At 42.6% G+C, this 13,309-nt stretch overlaps 1 protein-coding gene across 1 annotated transcript; it reads right to left on the bottom strand.

Moving 5' to 3' along the window:
• Positions 1 to 9,444: 9,444 nt before the first annotated feature.
• nkx1.2la (NK1 transcription factor related 2-like,a) lies at positions 9,445 to 12,523 on the bottom strand. Its single transcript, XM_071380215.1, has 2 exons — positions 12,143 to 12,523; positions 9,445 to 10,842 (listed from the first exon to the last, which is right to left on the bottom strand). The coding sequence occupies exons 1-2, from the start codon at positions 12,360 to 12,362 to the stop codon at positions 10,223 to 10,225; spliced, it is 840 nt and encodes a 279-aa protein (XP_071236316.1). The 5' UTR covers positions 12,363 to 12,523; the 3' UTR covers positions 9,445 to 10,222.
• Between the last annotated feature and the right edge of the window lie 786 nt (positions 12,524 to 13,309).

Raw genomic sequence — 13,309 nt, 5'->3', positions numbered from 1 at the left:
GCATGTTGAAATAGTATTCATAATGTGCTTAAATTACAAAAATACACCAAAACCTCTCCTTTTACGTTATTCCAAATATTCCAAAGCACTCAGGTAATCTTACAAACCTACTGTTTGAATAAGCCATGATGTTCCACTGACTCCACACTGGTATTATCCGATTGACTGAGGCAGGCTGGAAAGTGATGCACAGCTGTGTGTGTGTGTGTGTGTGTGTGTGTGTGTGTGTGTGTGTGTGTGTGTGTGTGTGTGTGTGTGTGTGTGTGTGTGTGTGTGTGTGTGTGTGTGTGTGTGTGTGTGTGTGTGTGTGTGTGTGTGTGTGTGTGTGTGTGTGTGTGTGTGTGTGTGTGTGTGTGTGTGTGTGTGTGTGTGTGTGTGTGTGTGTGTGTGTGTGTGTGTGTGTGTGTGTGTGTGCGTGGGTGGGTGGGTGCGTGCGTGCGTGCGTGCGTGTGCAAGTGGTTGGTAGTGTGTGTGTTGCTGCAATGCATACACACCTCAAATCCCTTTCTAAGAGAAAGGGATTTGTTCTGGAAGGGACATTAGCTCTCTCCTTGCCGATGCCATACTTTAATGCACTGTGATATTGCCTTAAAATATGTACTTTCCTACTACTTGGTCAAGCATGTTCTTTCTTAATCAAATTAGCAGCATAATGGTAAAGTTATTCATCAATTAGGCTCTGATTATTAGCATATTGAATAATTAAACATATTTAGGAAGGTCAGTCAGAAACCTACAACGTTTATTGTGTTCTTCTTGTTTTTATATCTTGTGTCTTTTGTTCTGCCTTGTTATTTTTTTATTACATTGATAATGATTACTGCATTGTTGGGTTTTGAGTTTAAGAAAGGCATTTCGCTGTACTTGCGCACATGACATTAAAACTTGAAACTTGAACTTAATCTGTATTCCTGCATGAACTCCTCTGTGCGCCAATCAACCAACCCAACTCTGAGTTGACATTCAGGCAAATGGAACTCCTAGTAGTCTGAGCCATGTTGCCAGAAGACTGATAGTGTCCCTGTTCAACACACGTTTAATGTGATAATATTTCATCTGAAGTACCTAGGTGATGGTGTTTAAGTGTGCATCTTCAGCATGCTCTTAAAATAAAGATGGATACAGCCATACATATACCATACCTCATGCAAGATGAAGACTATCCCAGTTGTGCTACACTATCTCCAATACACAAAGATGGAACTTCAATATTTATCATGCTTTGTAACAGTCAATAATCCCCAGTTCCCACTTTATTCAATAATTCGTGGAGCACCAAGCCCAATCTTAGACTCTACTGACAGATTGAGGTCAAGCCTGCATTGTTGAGTATATCATACATTAAGAACACCTTCCCTTCTTTTCCCTCAGAGCAACATCAATTCGTTGGGTCATGGACTCTACAAGGTGTCAAAAGCTGGCCCATATTGACTGCAATGCTTCCCACAGTTGTGTCAAGTTGGCTGGATGTCCTTTGGGTGGTGGACCATTCTTGATACACGCAGGAAGTTGTTGAGCATGAAAAACCCAGGAGCATTGCAGTTCTTGACACAAACCGGTGTGCCTGGCACATACTGTACTACCATACCTCATCAAAGGCACTTACATCTTTTGTCTTGCCCATTCACCCTCTGAATGGCTCCACATACACAATCCATGTCTCAACTGTCTCAAGGCTTAAAAATCATTCTTTGGCCTCCCGAGCGGTGCAGTGGTCTAAGGCAGTGCTAGAGGTGTCACTACTGACCCGGGTTTGAGACCCATGAGGCGGCGCACAATTAACCCAGCGTCGTCCCGGGTTAGGGAAGGGTTTGGCCGGCCGGGATGTCCTTGTCCCATCACGCTCTAGCAACTCCTTGTGGTGGGCCAGGTGCATGCACACTGACTTCGGTCAGCAGTTGTACAGTGTTTCCTCCGACACATTGGTGCGGCTGGCTTCCGGGTTAAGCGAGCAGTGTGTCAAGAAGCAGTGCGGCTTGGCATGGTCGTGTTCCAGAGGACGCTTGGGAGGACGCATCCGTACGAGAGTTGCAGCGATGGGACAAGACTGTAACTACCAATTGGATATCACGAAATTGGAGAGAAAAAGGGGTAAAAATTATTTAACATGTCTCCTCCCCTTCATCTACACTGATTGAAGTGGATTTAACAAGTGACATCAATAGTGGATCATAGCTTTCACCTGGATTTACCTGGTCAGTCTATGTCATGAAAAGAGCAGGTTTTCTTAATGTTTTGTATATACAGTATTGTATAGTACAGTATTGTATTGTATAGTATTGTATTGTATAGTACAGTATTGTAATTGTGAAATCCCTTGACTGGTAATTTATCACAAACATTTCAGTTCAAGATAAAGTGCAGCTCCAGTGAGTAGTATTTAATAAAATGATATTCTCCTAGCCATAAAATAGGATTTTCTATTTCTGAATCAAACTGTTAAGGACACTAATTAAACTGAACCTGTATCCAGAAGTTTGCAGGTTACTACAAATTGCACTGGTGTTTTTAAAACACTAGCTGTAAAGTGGTGCTAAAAGAGTTAATATGATCAGAATGGATGACATGCTTTCGTCTGCCTCATTCTAATGCAAAAATATGCAATGGAAAAATAACCTTGGCGACCTGCAATGGAATGCAACTTGTGTGGGTGGCAACTGGCAACATCAGGACTGCTGCTTGTCCTATTGTCCTATTGATCTCTGATCAAAACAACCTTGGTACTAACATTGATTTTCTTCTGCTGCTTAGAGGAATGTGTATAAATGGATGTCGCCTTCTCTCATTAGGAATTACTAACCCAGTTGAGAACCAACAGTAATAACTGCAATTATTTGCCAAACACCAAGATGGAAGATCTTTCCCTCTCAAAAAGCTAAAAGCGTAATTGAAGCCTTCAATTTAGAAGTATGAATATCGTTCCATTTCAGATGTTTGCACTACCTGTTATATGACTCTAGTCTACAATGTAGAATTGATTTGTTTGATAGCCTACTGTTCATTTGTTCCAGCCATTACTATGAGCCTGCCTCCCCTCACCAAATGCCTTATAGTGTATTGGAATGACTTGATTGGTTTTGTGATCATTGAAGTGTAAATCAAAGGGAAAAAATAATAGATCAATGTATCTATACTGTTTACAATGGAAACCTGTTTAGAAGATATACTAGCTAAATGTTTATTAGTGCAGCCCATACCTTCTGTATCCATGACAACAAGGAAACCTTCCACACCGAAGACTGAGTTCTGGCTGAATCAGACACTCAGACATGCAATTTTAATTCTGTAGATCAATATAATGTATTCTGTATCACCATATAATTTACTGGAATCTTCATTCCATGCAAGTTTATCCTTCTCCATCTCCCTCTCCCTCTCTGTCTCCCTCTCCCTCTCTGCCTCCCACTCCCTCTCCCTTTCTGTCTCCATCTCCCTCTCTGTCTCCCTCTCCCTCTCTGTCTCCCTCTCTGACTCTCTCCCTCTCTGTCTCCCTCTCCCTTTCCCTCTCTGTCTCCCTCTCCCTCTCCCTTTCTGTTTCCCTCTCCCTCTCTGTCTCCCTCTCCCTCTCTGTCTCCCTCTCCCACTCTGCCTCCCTCTCCCTCTCTGTCTCCCTCTCCCTCTCTGTCTCCCTCTCCCTCTGTCTCTGGCCCTGTGGCTTTCAATAGAAATGCTACTGGTCCCTATGGACCTCTATGGCAGGAGAATATAGGCAGAGGCATGCATACACGATTCGGTCTGCATTCTCTGCCACCTGCTATTTTGGTTTACTTCACTCTCCTGCCTGTCCATTACCGTCAAATAGATAAGAAAATAAACAGGGACTGTGGATGTAATTTCCCCGCTTTACCACCTCAGGCATATGAGGACACTGGTAACATTAGCGTCTGACCTTGCCCCAGAGAATACTGTCACATGAATTTTAAACAGGTTCCTCCATCCCGGACCGAAATGACCCCAAACAGACACCATGGACATTGTGCATTGTCATTGGCTAGCCTCCAGCTAAAAGCCGGTGGAATCCAGAATTATGTCGCCTTTCGTCAAATATTGATTACATGTGTTGACAGTACAGTTTTTCCCTGGTTTTATGACTGTGTTGGAATTAAACACTGTGCACTATGACAGGGACCGATCATTTACCAGTAATGTAGACATAGCAGCAATCCTCCTTGCAGAGAAGCAAAACAGAGTGAAAGTTATTATATTTTTTCCTATAGGCTACGAGGATATCAGAAGTCAGTGTTTACTTCATGTCAATACATTACATATGTGAGTTTTTGTCCCCCCCAAAAATAGAAAGACAAAATAATGCATTTTATTGGCACAGGAACATTGACATTTTCCTGCAATGTAAGTATAGGCTAAGAGTAAGACTTCAAGAGTTTATATTGAGTTTTCAGAGACAGAGTGAGAGAGAGAGAAAGAGAGAGAGAGAGACTGAGAGAGAGAGAGACTGAGAGAGAGAGAGAGAGAGAGAGAGAGAGAGAGAGAGAGAGAGAGAGAGAGAGAGAGAGAGAGAGAGAGAGAGAGAGAGAGAGAGAGAGAGAGAGAGAGAGAGAGAGAGAGAGAGAGAGAGAGAGAGAGAGAGAGAGAGAGAGAGACTGAGAGACTGAGAGAGAGAGAGAGAGACTGAGAAAGGTAGAAGGGTGATATTGATGCCTGCAGCTCTGTGACATGTTGACAGTCCTCTGCCTTTGACAGCGGAGTCTTCCATCCGGTCGACAGAAATGTGTCAACCCTCCAGACTTCAAGTTGATGTCAAGAGTACATTTTTCTCATTTCATAGTTCTACCAACCTCTCTCCCCTTCCCTTCGCAATTCTCCACTGCCCTCAGAAGACATGGCATTAATTAAAATAGTTCGCCCGCAGAAAGAGGACTAACAGATCAAAGGAGTCAGTGTGGTAGAAGCTTCTTGTAATTGAAAGCTAGGTGGAGCAATGTGGCCATGTATCACAGTACTACAGCCTTTGTTTTTGATGATAGTACATGCATATGAGGAACAGCATATATCACATAGGTGGTCTACCACAGCATATACCCTCTGGCTGCTGTACAAAGAGAGTTCATCCTCCAAGGGCCCCTACAAGACACACACACACACACACACACAAACATCTGTAGCCGTATAATAATATCAGCCATAAATTGTTAGTTCATATTCTTCTGGAAATACATGTGCTGCACATTTTATGCTGATAGTTTAAGAATGGAGGGCTATGGGGAGCTACGGAGAGCTATCGAAGGTATGGAAAGCTATGGAGAGCGATGGAGAATTACGGAGAACTATGGAGAGCTATGGAAGGTATGGAGAGCTATGGAAGGTATTAAGAGCTATGGAAGGTATGGAGAGCTATGGAAGCTATGGATGGTATGGAGTGCTATGGAAAGCTATGGAAGCTATGAGTGGTATGGAGAGCTATGGAAGCTATGGATGGTATGGAGAGCAATGTAAGCTATGGATGGTATGGAGAGCTATGGAAGCTATGGATGGTATGGAGAGCAATGTAAGCTATGGATGGTATGGAGAGCAATGTAAGCTATGGATGGTATGGAGAGCTATGGAAGCTATGGATGGTATGGAGAGCTATGGAAGCTATGGATGGTATGGAGAGCAATGTAAGCTATGGATGGTATGGAGAGCTATGGAAGCTATGGATGGTATGGAGAACTATGTAAGCTATGGATGGTATGGAGAGCTATGGAAGCTATGGATGGTATGGAGAACTATGGAAGCTATGGATGGTATGGATGGTATGGAGAACTATGGAAGCTATGGATGGTATGGAGAGCTATGGAAGCTATTAAGAGCTATGGAAGGCATGGAGAACTATAGAGAGCTATGGAGAGCTATGGAAGCTATGGATGGTATGGAGAGCTATGGAAGCTATGGATGGTATGGAGAGCTATGGAAGCTATGGATGGTATGGAGAGCAATGTAAGCTATGGATGGTATGGAGAACTATGGAAGCTATGGATGGTATGGATGGTATGGAGAACTATGGAAGCTATGGATGGTATGGATGAGCTATGGAGAGCTATGGAGAGCTATGGAAGGCATGGAGAACTATAGAGAGCTATGGAGAGCTATGGAAGCTATGGATGGTATGGAGAGCTATGGAAGCTATGGATGGTATGGAGAGCTATGGAAGCTATGGATGGTATGGAGAGCAATGTAAGCTATGGATGGTATGGAGAGCTATGGGAGCTATGGAGGGCTATGGAGAGCTATGGAAGTTATGGATGGTATGGAGAGCTATGGAAGCTATGGATGGTATGGAGAGCAATGTAAGCTATGGATGCTATGGAGAGCTATGGAAGCTATGGATGGTATGGAGAGCTATGGAAGCTATGGATGGTATGGAGAGCTATGGAAGTTATGGAAAGCCATGGAAGCTACGGAGAGCTATGGAAGGTATGGAAGGTATGGAGAGCTATGGGAGCTATGGAGAGCTATGGAAGGTATGGAAGCTATGGAGAGCTATGGAAGGTATGAAAGGTATGGAGAGCTATGGATGGTATGGAGAGCTATGGAAGGTATGGAAGGTATGGAGAGCTATGGAAGCTATGGAGAGCTATGGAAGGTATGAAAGGTATGGAGAGCTATAGATGGTATGGAGAGCTATGGAAGGTATGGAAGGTATGGAGAGGTATGGAAACTATGGAGAGCTATGGAAGCTATTAAGAGCTATGGAAGGTATGGATGGTATGGAGAGCTATGGAAGCTATGGAGAGCTATGGAAGCTATTAAGAGCTATGGAAAGTATGGAGAGCTATGGATAGCTATGGAGAGCTATAGAGAGCTGTGGAGAGCTATGGAAGGTAGTAAGAACTATGGAAGGTATGGAGCGCTATAGAGAGCTACGGAGAGCTATGGATAGCTATGGAGAGCTATTGAGAGCTGTGGAGAGCTGTGGGGAGCTATGGAAGGTATTAAGAGATATGAAAAGCTATTGAGAGCTATGGAAGGTATGGAGAGCTATGGAAGGTATGGAGAGCTATGGAGAGCTATGGAGCGCTATGGAAGGTAGTAAGAGCTATGGAAGGTATGGAGAGCTATGGAGAGCTATGGAGCGCTATGGAAGGTAGTAAGAGCTATGGAAGGTATGGAGCGCTATGGAAGGTAGTAAGAGCTATGGAAGTTATGGAGAGCTATGGAAGGTATTAAGAGCTATGGAAGGTATGGAAAGCTATAGAGAGCTGTGGAGAGCTGTGGAGAGCTATGGAAGGCAGTAACAGCTATGGAAGGTATGGAGAGCTATAGAGAGCTACGGAGAGCTATGGATCGCTATGGAGAGCTGTGGAGAGCTATGAAGAGCTATGGAAGGTATTAAGAGCTATGGAAGGTATGGAGAGCTATGGAGAGCTATGGATTGCTATGGAGAGCTGTGGAGAGCTATGAAGAGCTATGGAAGGTATTAAGAGCTATGCAAGGTATGGATAGCTATGGAGAGCTATTGAGAGCTATGGAAGATATGGAGAGCTATGGAGAGCTATGGAAGGTGTGGAGAGCTATGGAGAGCTATGGAGAGTTATGGAAGGTATGGAGAGCTATTGAGAGCTATGGAGAGCTATGGATAGCTATGGAGAGCTGTGGAGAGCTATGAAGAGCTATGGAAGGTATTAAGAGCTATGGAAGGTATGGAGAGCTACGGAGAGCTATGGGTTGCTATGGAGAGCTGTGGAGAGCTATGAAGAGCTATGGAAGGTATTAAGAGCTATGCAAGGTATGGATAGCTATGGAGAGCTATTGAGAGCTATGGAAGATATGGAGAGCTATGGAGAGCTATGGAAGGTGTGGAGAGCTATGGAGAGCTATGGAAGGTATGGAGAGCTGTGGAGAGCTATGGAAGGTATTAAGAGCTATTGAAGGTATGGAGCGCTATGGAGAGCTATTGAGAGTTATGGAAGGTATGGAGAGCTATTGAGAGCTATGGAAGGTATGGAGAGCTATGGGGAGCTATGGAGAGCTATGGAATGTATTAAGAGCTATGGAAGGTATGGAGAGCTATTGAGAGCTATGGAGAGCTACGGAGAGCTATGGAGAGCTATGGAGAGTTATGGAGAGCTATGGAGAGCTATGTAGAGCTATGGAGAGCTATGGAGGGTTATGGAGAGCTATGGAGAGCTATGGAGAGCTATGGAGAGCTATGGAGAGCTATGGAAGGTATGAAGTAAGTAAAAGAAAAGGTGGTAAAAGAGGGAAGGCCTTGGTATTCTTCTTCTCCTGAACATCATGATGATTGATGATCAGCGACAGTTTGCAATAGCAAGTTGAGTTGAGGCCAGGGTGAGCATTCCTTGGCACTGTTAAACATGTCTCTATAAACACACACACACACAGGTCTTACAAGCTTTGCTGACCTCTCATAGTTGCGGACAGTAATGACATTCCAGCTTCTCCGTGTTTGTGTTATATTTCCATTTTGACTCAGAGGAACACCATGTTGAGGTCAGTGACCAGCCATGTAGTCCATACTGACTACTTATATTGCTATGTACACCGCATTAGCTGAAGTACTTTGGTTGAGGTTACAGTAATATTGTGTCACGATCATACATTCATGTAAATGGGTGTTGACTCTCTAGCTACTAAAAACGAAGGAGCCTACAAGTTTACTTTAACATACATTTGAGTTGTGTATTGTGTACTTAAAGTCAACAAACCATTATTAGATAAGCAATATTACTAGCATACAAACTAGGTAATCAGTACCAGTGTTGTGAAACCAAGATATGTAGTTAAATCTGTGTTGAATCTGTTTTGTCCTCATGCGCTCACTGCTTATTGGGTATATTAAACAACGTGAGAAGATGGCGACCCTCTGTGGTTATGGTGTGTAGTTGAAGCATGTAAAACAAATATTTTAGTGTGAGTGCTTATGCATGAAGTAGGCCCCCTGAAGTCTTACCTTTTTTTGTCCAGAAGATGGCAGTGTACACAGATTTTTCAGAGAGGCATCGTTGATTTAAAAAAAACAACTACAATTATCTGCACTAAACAGAGATGACCTTTCTAAAACAAAATAATCAACCTATTGTGACCTATTCACCAACACTCATGTCAAATGCATTATCACCAGAAACATGGACCCTAGTCAATGTTAATGATTTACCCGAATTCAGCAATTGAGTCAATCATTGTAAACTAAATATTGTTTGTAGTGGAGTAAAAAGTGAATGTGTGACATCAATAACATGGAGCTATACTGGCCTGAACGGGTATTGAGACAAATTCATCTGATCTACATTGAACCTACTTCACCAGCATTTCCTCTATGATCGTAGTTCATTCTTGGACAGTCTAAATTCTCTGTTTTTGAACAATTAATTCCATTTGCTTCACACTAGCAACAACAAAAAACATAATTCATCAAATATTAGTACTCTATATATGTTTTAATTTACATGTGTTCATTTTAAAATGGACAGATATGAACAGTGAAATCTTGTGAGTGACAGACCCAAACATACCGTAAGGAGAGATGGTTTGTATCATGCCACATTTTGCTACAGATAGAGTCAAATACAGGGATAGAGAAAACGGGATATTGGTTAAGTTCATTATGGCAGGCCAACAATCTCTATAGTTCCTACATACACTGAAGGATCTTAATTATGTAGATATCTGCATGCAGCAGGTTTGCATATTTATTTGGCCCTCCATGATAAGCAGCTGTACAGCAAGATCTCCACATGAACTGTTGGTATACATCATCAGATACAGTAAAGACAAATAGTCTTGTTCACCACCCATGTGTCAGAAAAGGCTCTGTCCCGACATTTCTCTCCATCATCGAACAACCCACTGGGCACAGAGGTCAGTTCAACGTCTAGTTACCAACTAATGTGAATTCAATGTGAAATCAACCAAAAATGTGACCTGGTCATTGGACTTAGGTTAAAAGTTGAGTCAAAAAAGGACGAAATTCCCTTATGTTGATGACTTTTTGCAAATCCAATCAGCTTTCCATGTTAATTCAATGTCATCACATTGATTTTGGGGGGGTTGAAATGACATGGAAACAACATTGATTCAACCAGTTTTTGCCCATTGGGAAGAGTCTGAAGTTATTCTTCTGGTTATCATTTGAGGGTGCAGACTGTCTGTCATGACATCGTTCAACAGACCGTCACTTTTGTGAGAGAGAGTCCAATACCTAGTTATAATACTATCTCTCTGTGTCCATCCTCAAGTCACCATAGACGAAGTAGGTCAGGTCTCATAAATGTGGGGTAAAGTAGGACGGCTGGAGATGATAACCATTGGGCAAGAAGTGATGTAACAGCCCTCCAGTGGACGACAAAGGAACCGCGGCAGTGTGGAAGATCATATTCCCAGAGCTGAAGGACGGGAAAGTTTGGTAACTGGCTGAACTCGAGACACAAGTCACAGGACATGGGTTGACGCTGACCAAAGAGTTCGACCCAGGCGACATCGTGCTGTCCGCGCCCGGGTTCTGTTTCTTCCACTTGGTTCTTCTGTTCTGGAACCAGATCTTGACCTGCGTCTCGGTGAGGCTGAGGGACAGAGCCAGGTTGAGTCTGTCACACACTGACAGGTATTTCGTAGAGCGGAATTTGTTCTCCAGGGCCACCAGTTGTTCGTATGTGAAGGCAGTCCTGGCGCGTCGCGGCTTGGCGCAACCGTGATCCGAGCGCCGCCGTTTGTGAGGCGAGGGGTCATGTGTGGCTGAAGTTCCGACGCTGCTGCTGATGCTGTCCCCGGCCCCCTCTTCTTGCTCCTCTGGCTCAGTCGTTGAGTGTACTGAAAGTGGGTTGTTGACGGCTGCCTGGTGCTTAAGATCTGCGCTACTTGAGTGGTCAGTCCCTGTGTCTTCACCTGTGAACACAAACATGAACATTAGCACTGTAAATGGGCTTTCCAAAAGCTAAACAAATTCTCTGCAAATTCGATAATATTTTTGACCTCATACATAGGGAAATAAGATCTCAAAAGCCGGCGGCATGTTGTTGAGGAAGCGCATACATGCGCAAAACTGTAGGCCCTAAATGGTGCTGAATGGACAGCGCCACCCGACCGCCCCTCTTCTCTAGATCCATAACTTCCACCTAAATGTTTACAGTAGCCTATTTGAGATTAGTCTCCCTTGGCAGACGCGTTGCCTTCTACAACAATGTTCTAGGTCTGGTACTACCGAGACTAATTTGAGATCCTTGCGTAAAGTAAGAATTAGAAAAAGAAAAGACTATCCTTGAAATTGAAAATATAAGTATATTTAAGACTCTGTCTGAAATCCCTAAAACCAATACATAGTCTAAAATAGGCCTACCTAATAGAATAACTGTAAAATGTGTTTGATTAAAATCAGGACTTGTGCGAGTGGGACGAAGCGAGGGTTAAGAAGGGGACTATGGGTCGCTTAGCCTCTAATCCCCAAATAATGTATTTATCACAAATCGCCTCAAATGTCATGTTGCGGAAAGAAATCCAGGCCAAATCCAGCTCCACCATCTACCTATGACGTGCTAATGGAGTTTCATATTTGTTAGTGGATCGATAAATCTAATCTATTTAAAGGGAAGTTTTAATCGAATGATATTTAGGATCAGAAAGGGATGTGGTTTGAAGTTTGTACCTGCAAGGTGCTGGAGGGAGATATGCAGGATGCAGTAATGGGATATCGATCAAAGCGAGCGGAGGCATCCTCAATGGGACGATTTCAACAATTATCTGGCCAGCCTGTCCCAATGCCAATCACACACACGGGCAGCGGGAGCAACCCTTTGTGGGTTTCTTAAAAGGAAACGTAGCCTTGAAAATTAAGGGAAGGTCATATAGAGATGACAACATTTTATCTGATATAAAATAGCCACACTCTTAGTTGGTCAGTGAACCAAGAAGCTATAGATGTTTCTCATATTGGCTATTAGGCCTACGTCGTATTAACTATGGACATATTATATAATGTATTGAATCCCTATGTTGAAAATAAGTTATATGGACATTATTCATGTAATAATGCTAAACAAATATGTTATGCTGAACTGAACGAATAATCCACGTTACGTGGGCTATATACGTCTGTTGATTCTCTATTTTCCCCTAAAACAAAACAAAAAACAGCGGGTATACCTGTACCAAAAATAAATTGTTGTCTGTAGTTTTGTGATATCTTTACCTGCTGCTTCCGTGCGCACAAGTGGCGGCTCTCCATCTGCGCCAGCATCCTCTTCCAAACGTGCCACTCGTAAGTTCTGCGAAGGAAACGTATCCTTTGTTGGGAAAAGTTCGAGTATCTTCTTGCTATTAAATTTATTTGGGTCCATTATATCAATTATAGAAAAAGAAATCCTATGACTAGATGTCATTTTCACATTAGACTCATTGGAATCCAACATCCTTTTAAATCCCTCCAAATTGATCAGTGATAAGAGGTGAGAACTCTCGCGCGCTATTACGCATCTGGGTAGTCACTTGGCATACTTTCTGCACTTCTTTAAACGTTGGTTAAACTAGTCAACTGTCTGTCCCATAAAATGCACCTGCCCTCAGATTTCTATGTCAGTCTGGCCAAATGAAGGTCGATGAGTGAGGGGAGTGAGATCTTTAAAGCGTCTCCTCTCCGCTCGATTCGAAGAGACGCGGTTTCTGGCTCCCACGTGACAGCCACATTAGCCTTTCACAAGACCTCCTGTAATTGACTTAAATCATTTCGTCGATAATCACCCATATCATTAAATCCAATGATATTTGACCCTTTACCGAAAGTGAAGAGGTGACAGGTTGCTAAATAAAAATGTTTGGCAAAAACCTCCTGCCGTGAAAATAATTGGTGATACAATCCTCTATTTCCCCTCCATGATTCGTTTTTTAAAATAGTATTATCATCTGTAAAAAGTGTGAATGTTTCAAGGTTTGAAAATGTTGCTTTGTCATTTTTCACATGTAGGCAAATTTTGCTGTTGCTGTCTTCACAAGGGACACCAAAAAAGCCTAGTTAGTGCACACAACAAAAATAAAGCGAGACGTCAGTCACCATGGCGTATCTATTGCGTTTGTTTGGGATAGATATTATTTAGTTTGGTTTGTTTGGGATAGATAGTATTTAGTTTGGTTTGTTTGGGATAGATTTCCAATACTAATACATTTGGATAACCCAACAGTCCTGTAGTCTAATTATATCTTGAAGTGGATTATTTATTATACAAATTAACTATGATCCACATGATTACAGCCAAGTCTGCCCCACAATGAGCAAACGCATCTATAGTATGTTGTCTGATTATTTTCTCTCGTTTTGTGATATATTCATGTTCACAATAAATCGATTGGCCACTAAATATTT

Source organism: Salvelinus alpinus, chromosome 32 (assembly GCF_045679555.1).
Source record: "Salvelinus alpinus chromosome 32, SLU_Salpinus.1, whole genome shotgun sequence".
Taxonomy (NCBI): Eukaryota; Metazoa; Chordata; class Actinopteri; order Salmoniformes; family Salmonidae; genus Salvelinus; species Salvelinus alpinus.
The sequence above is the reverse complement of the archived record's forward strand: the minus strand, read 5'-3'. Positions and strand labels throughout refer to the sequence as shown.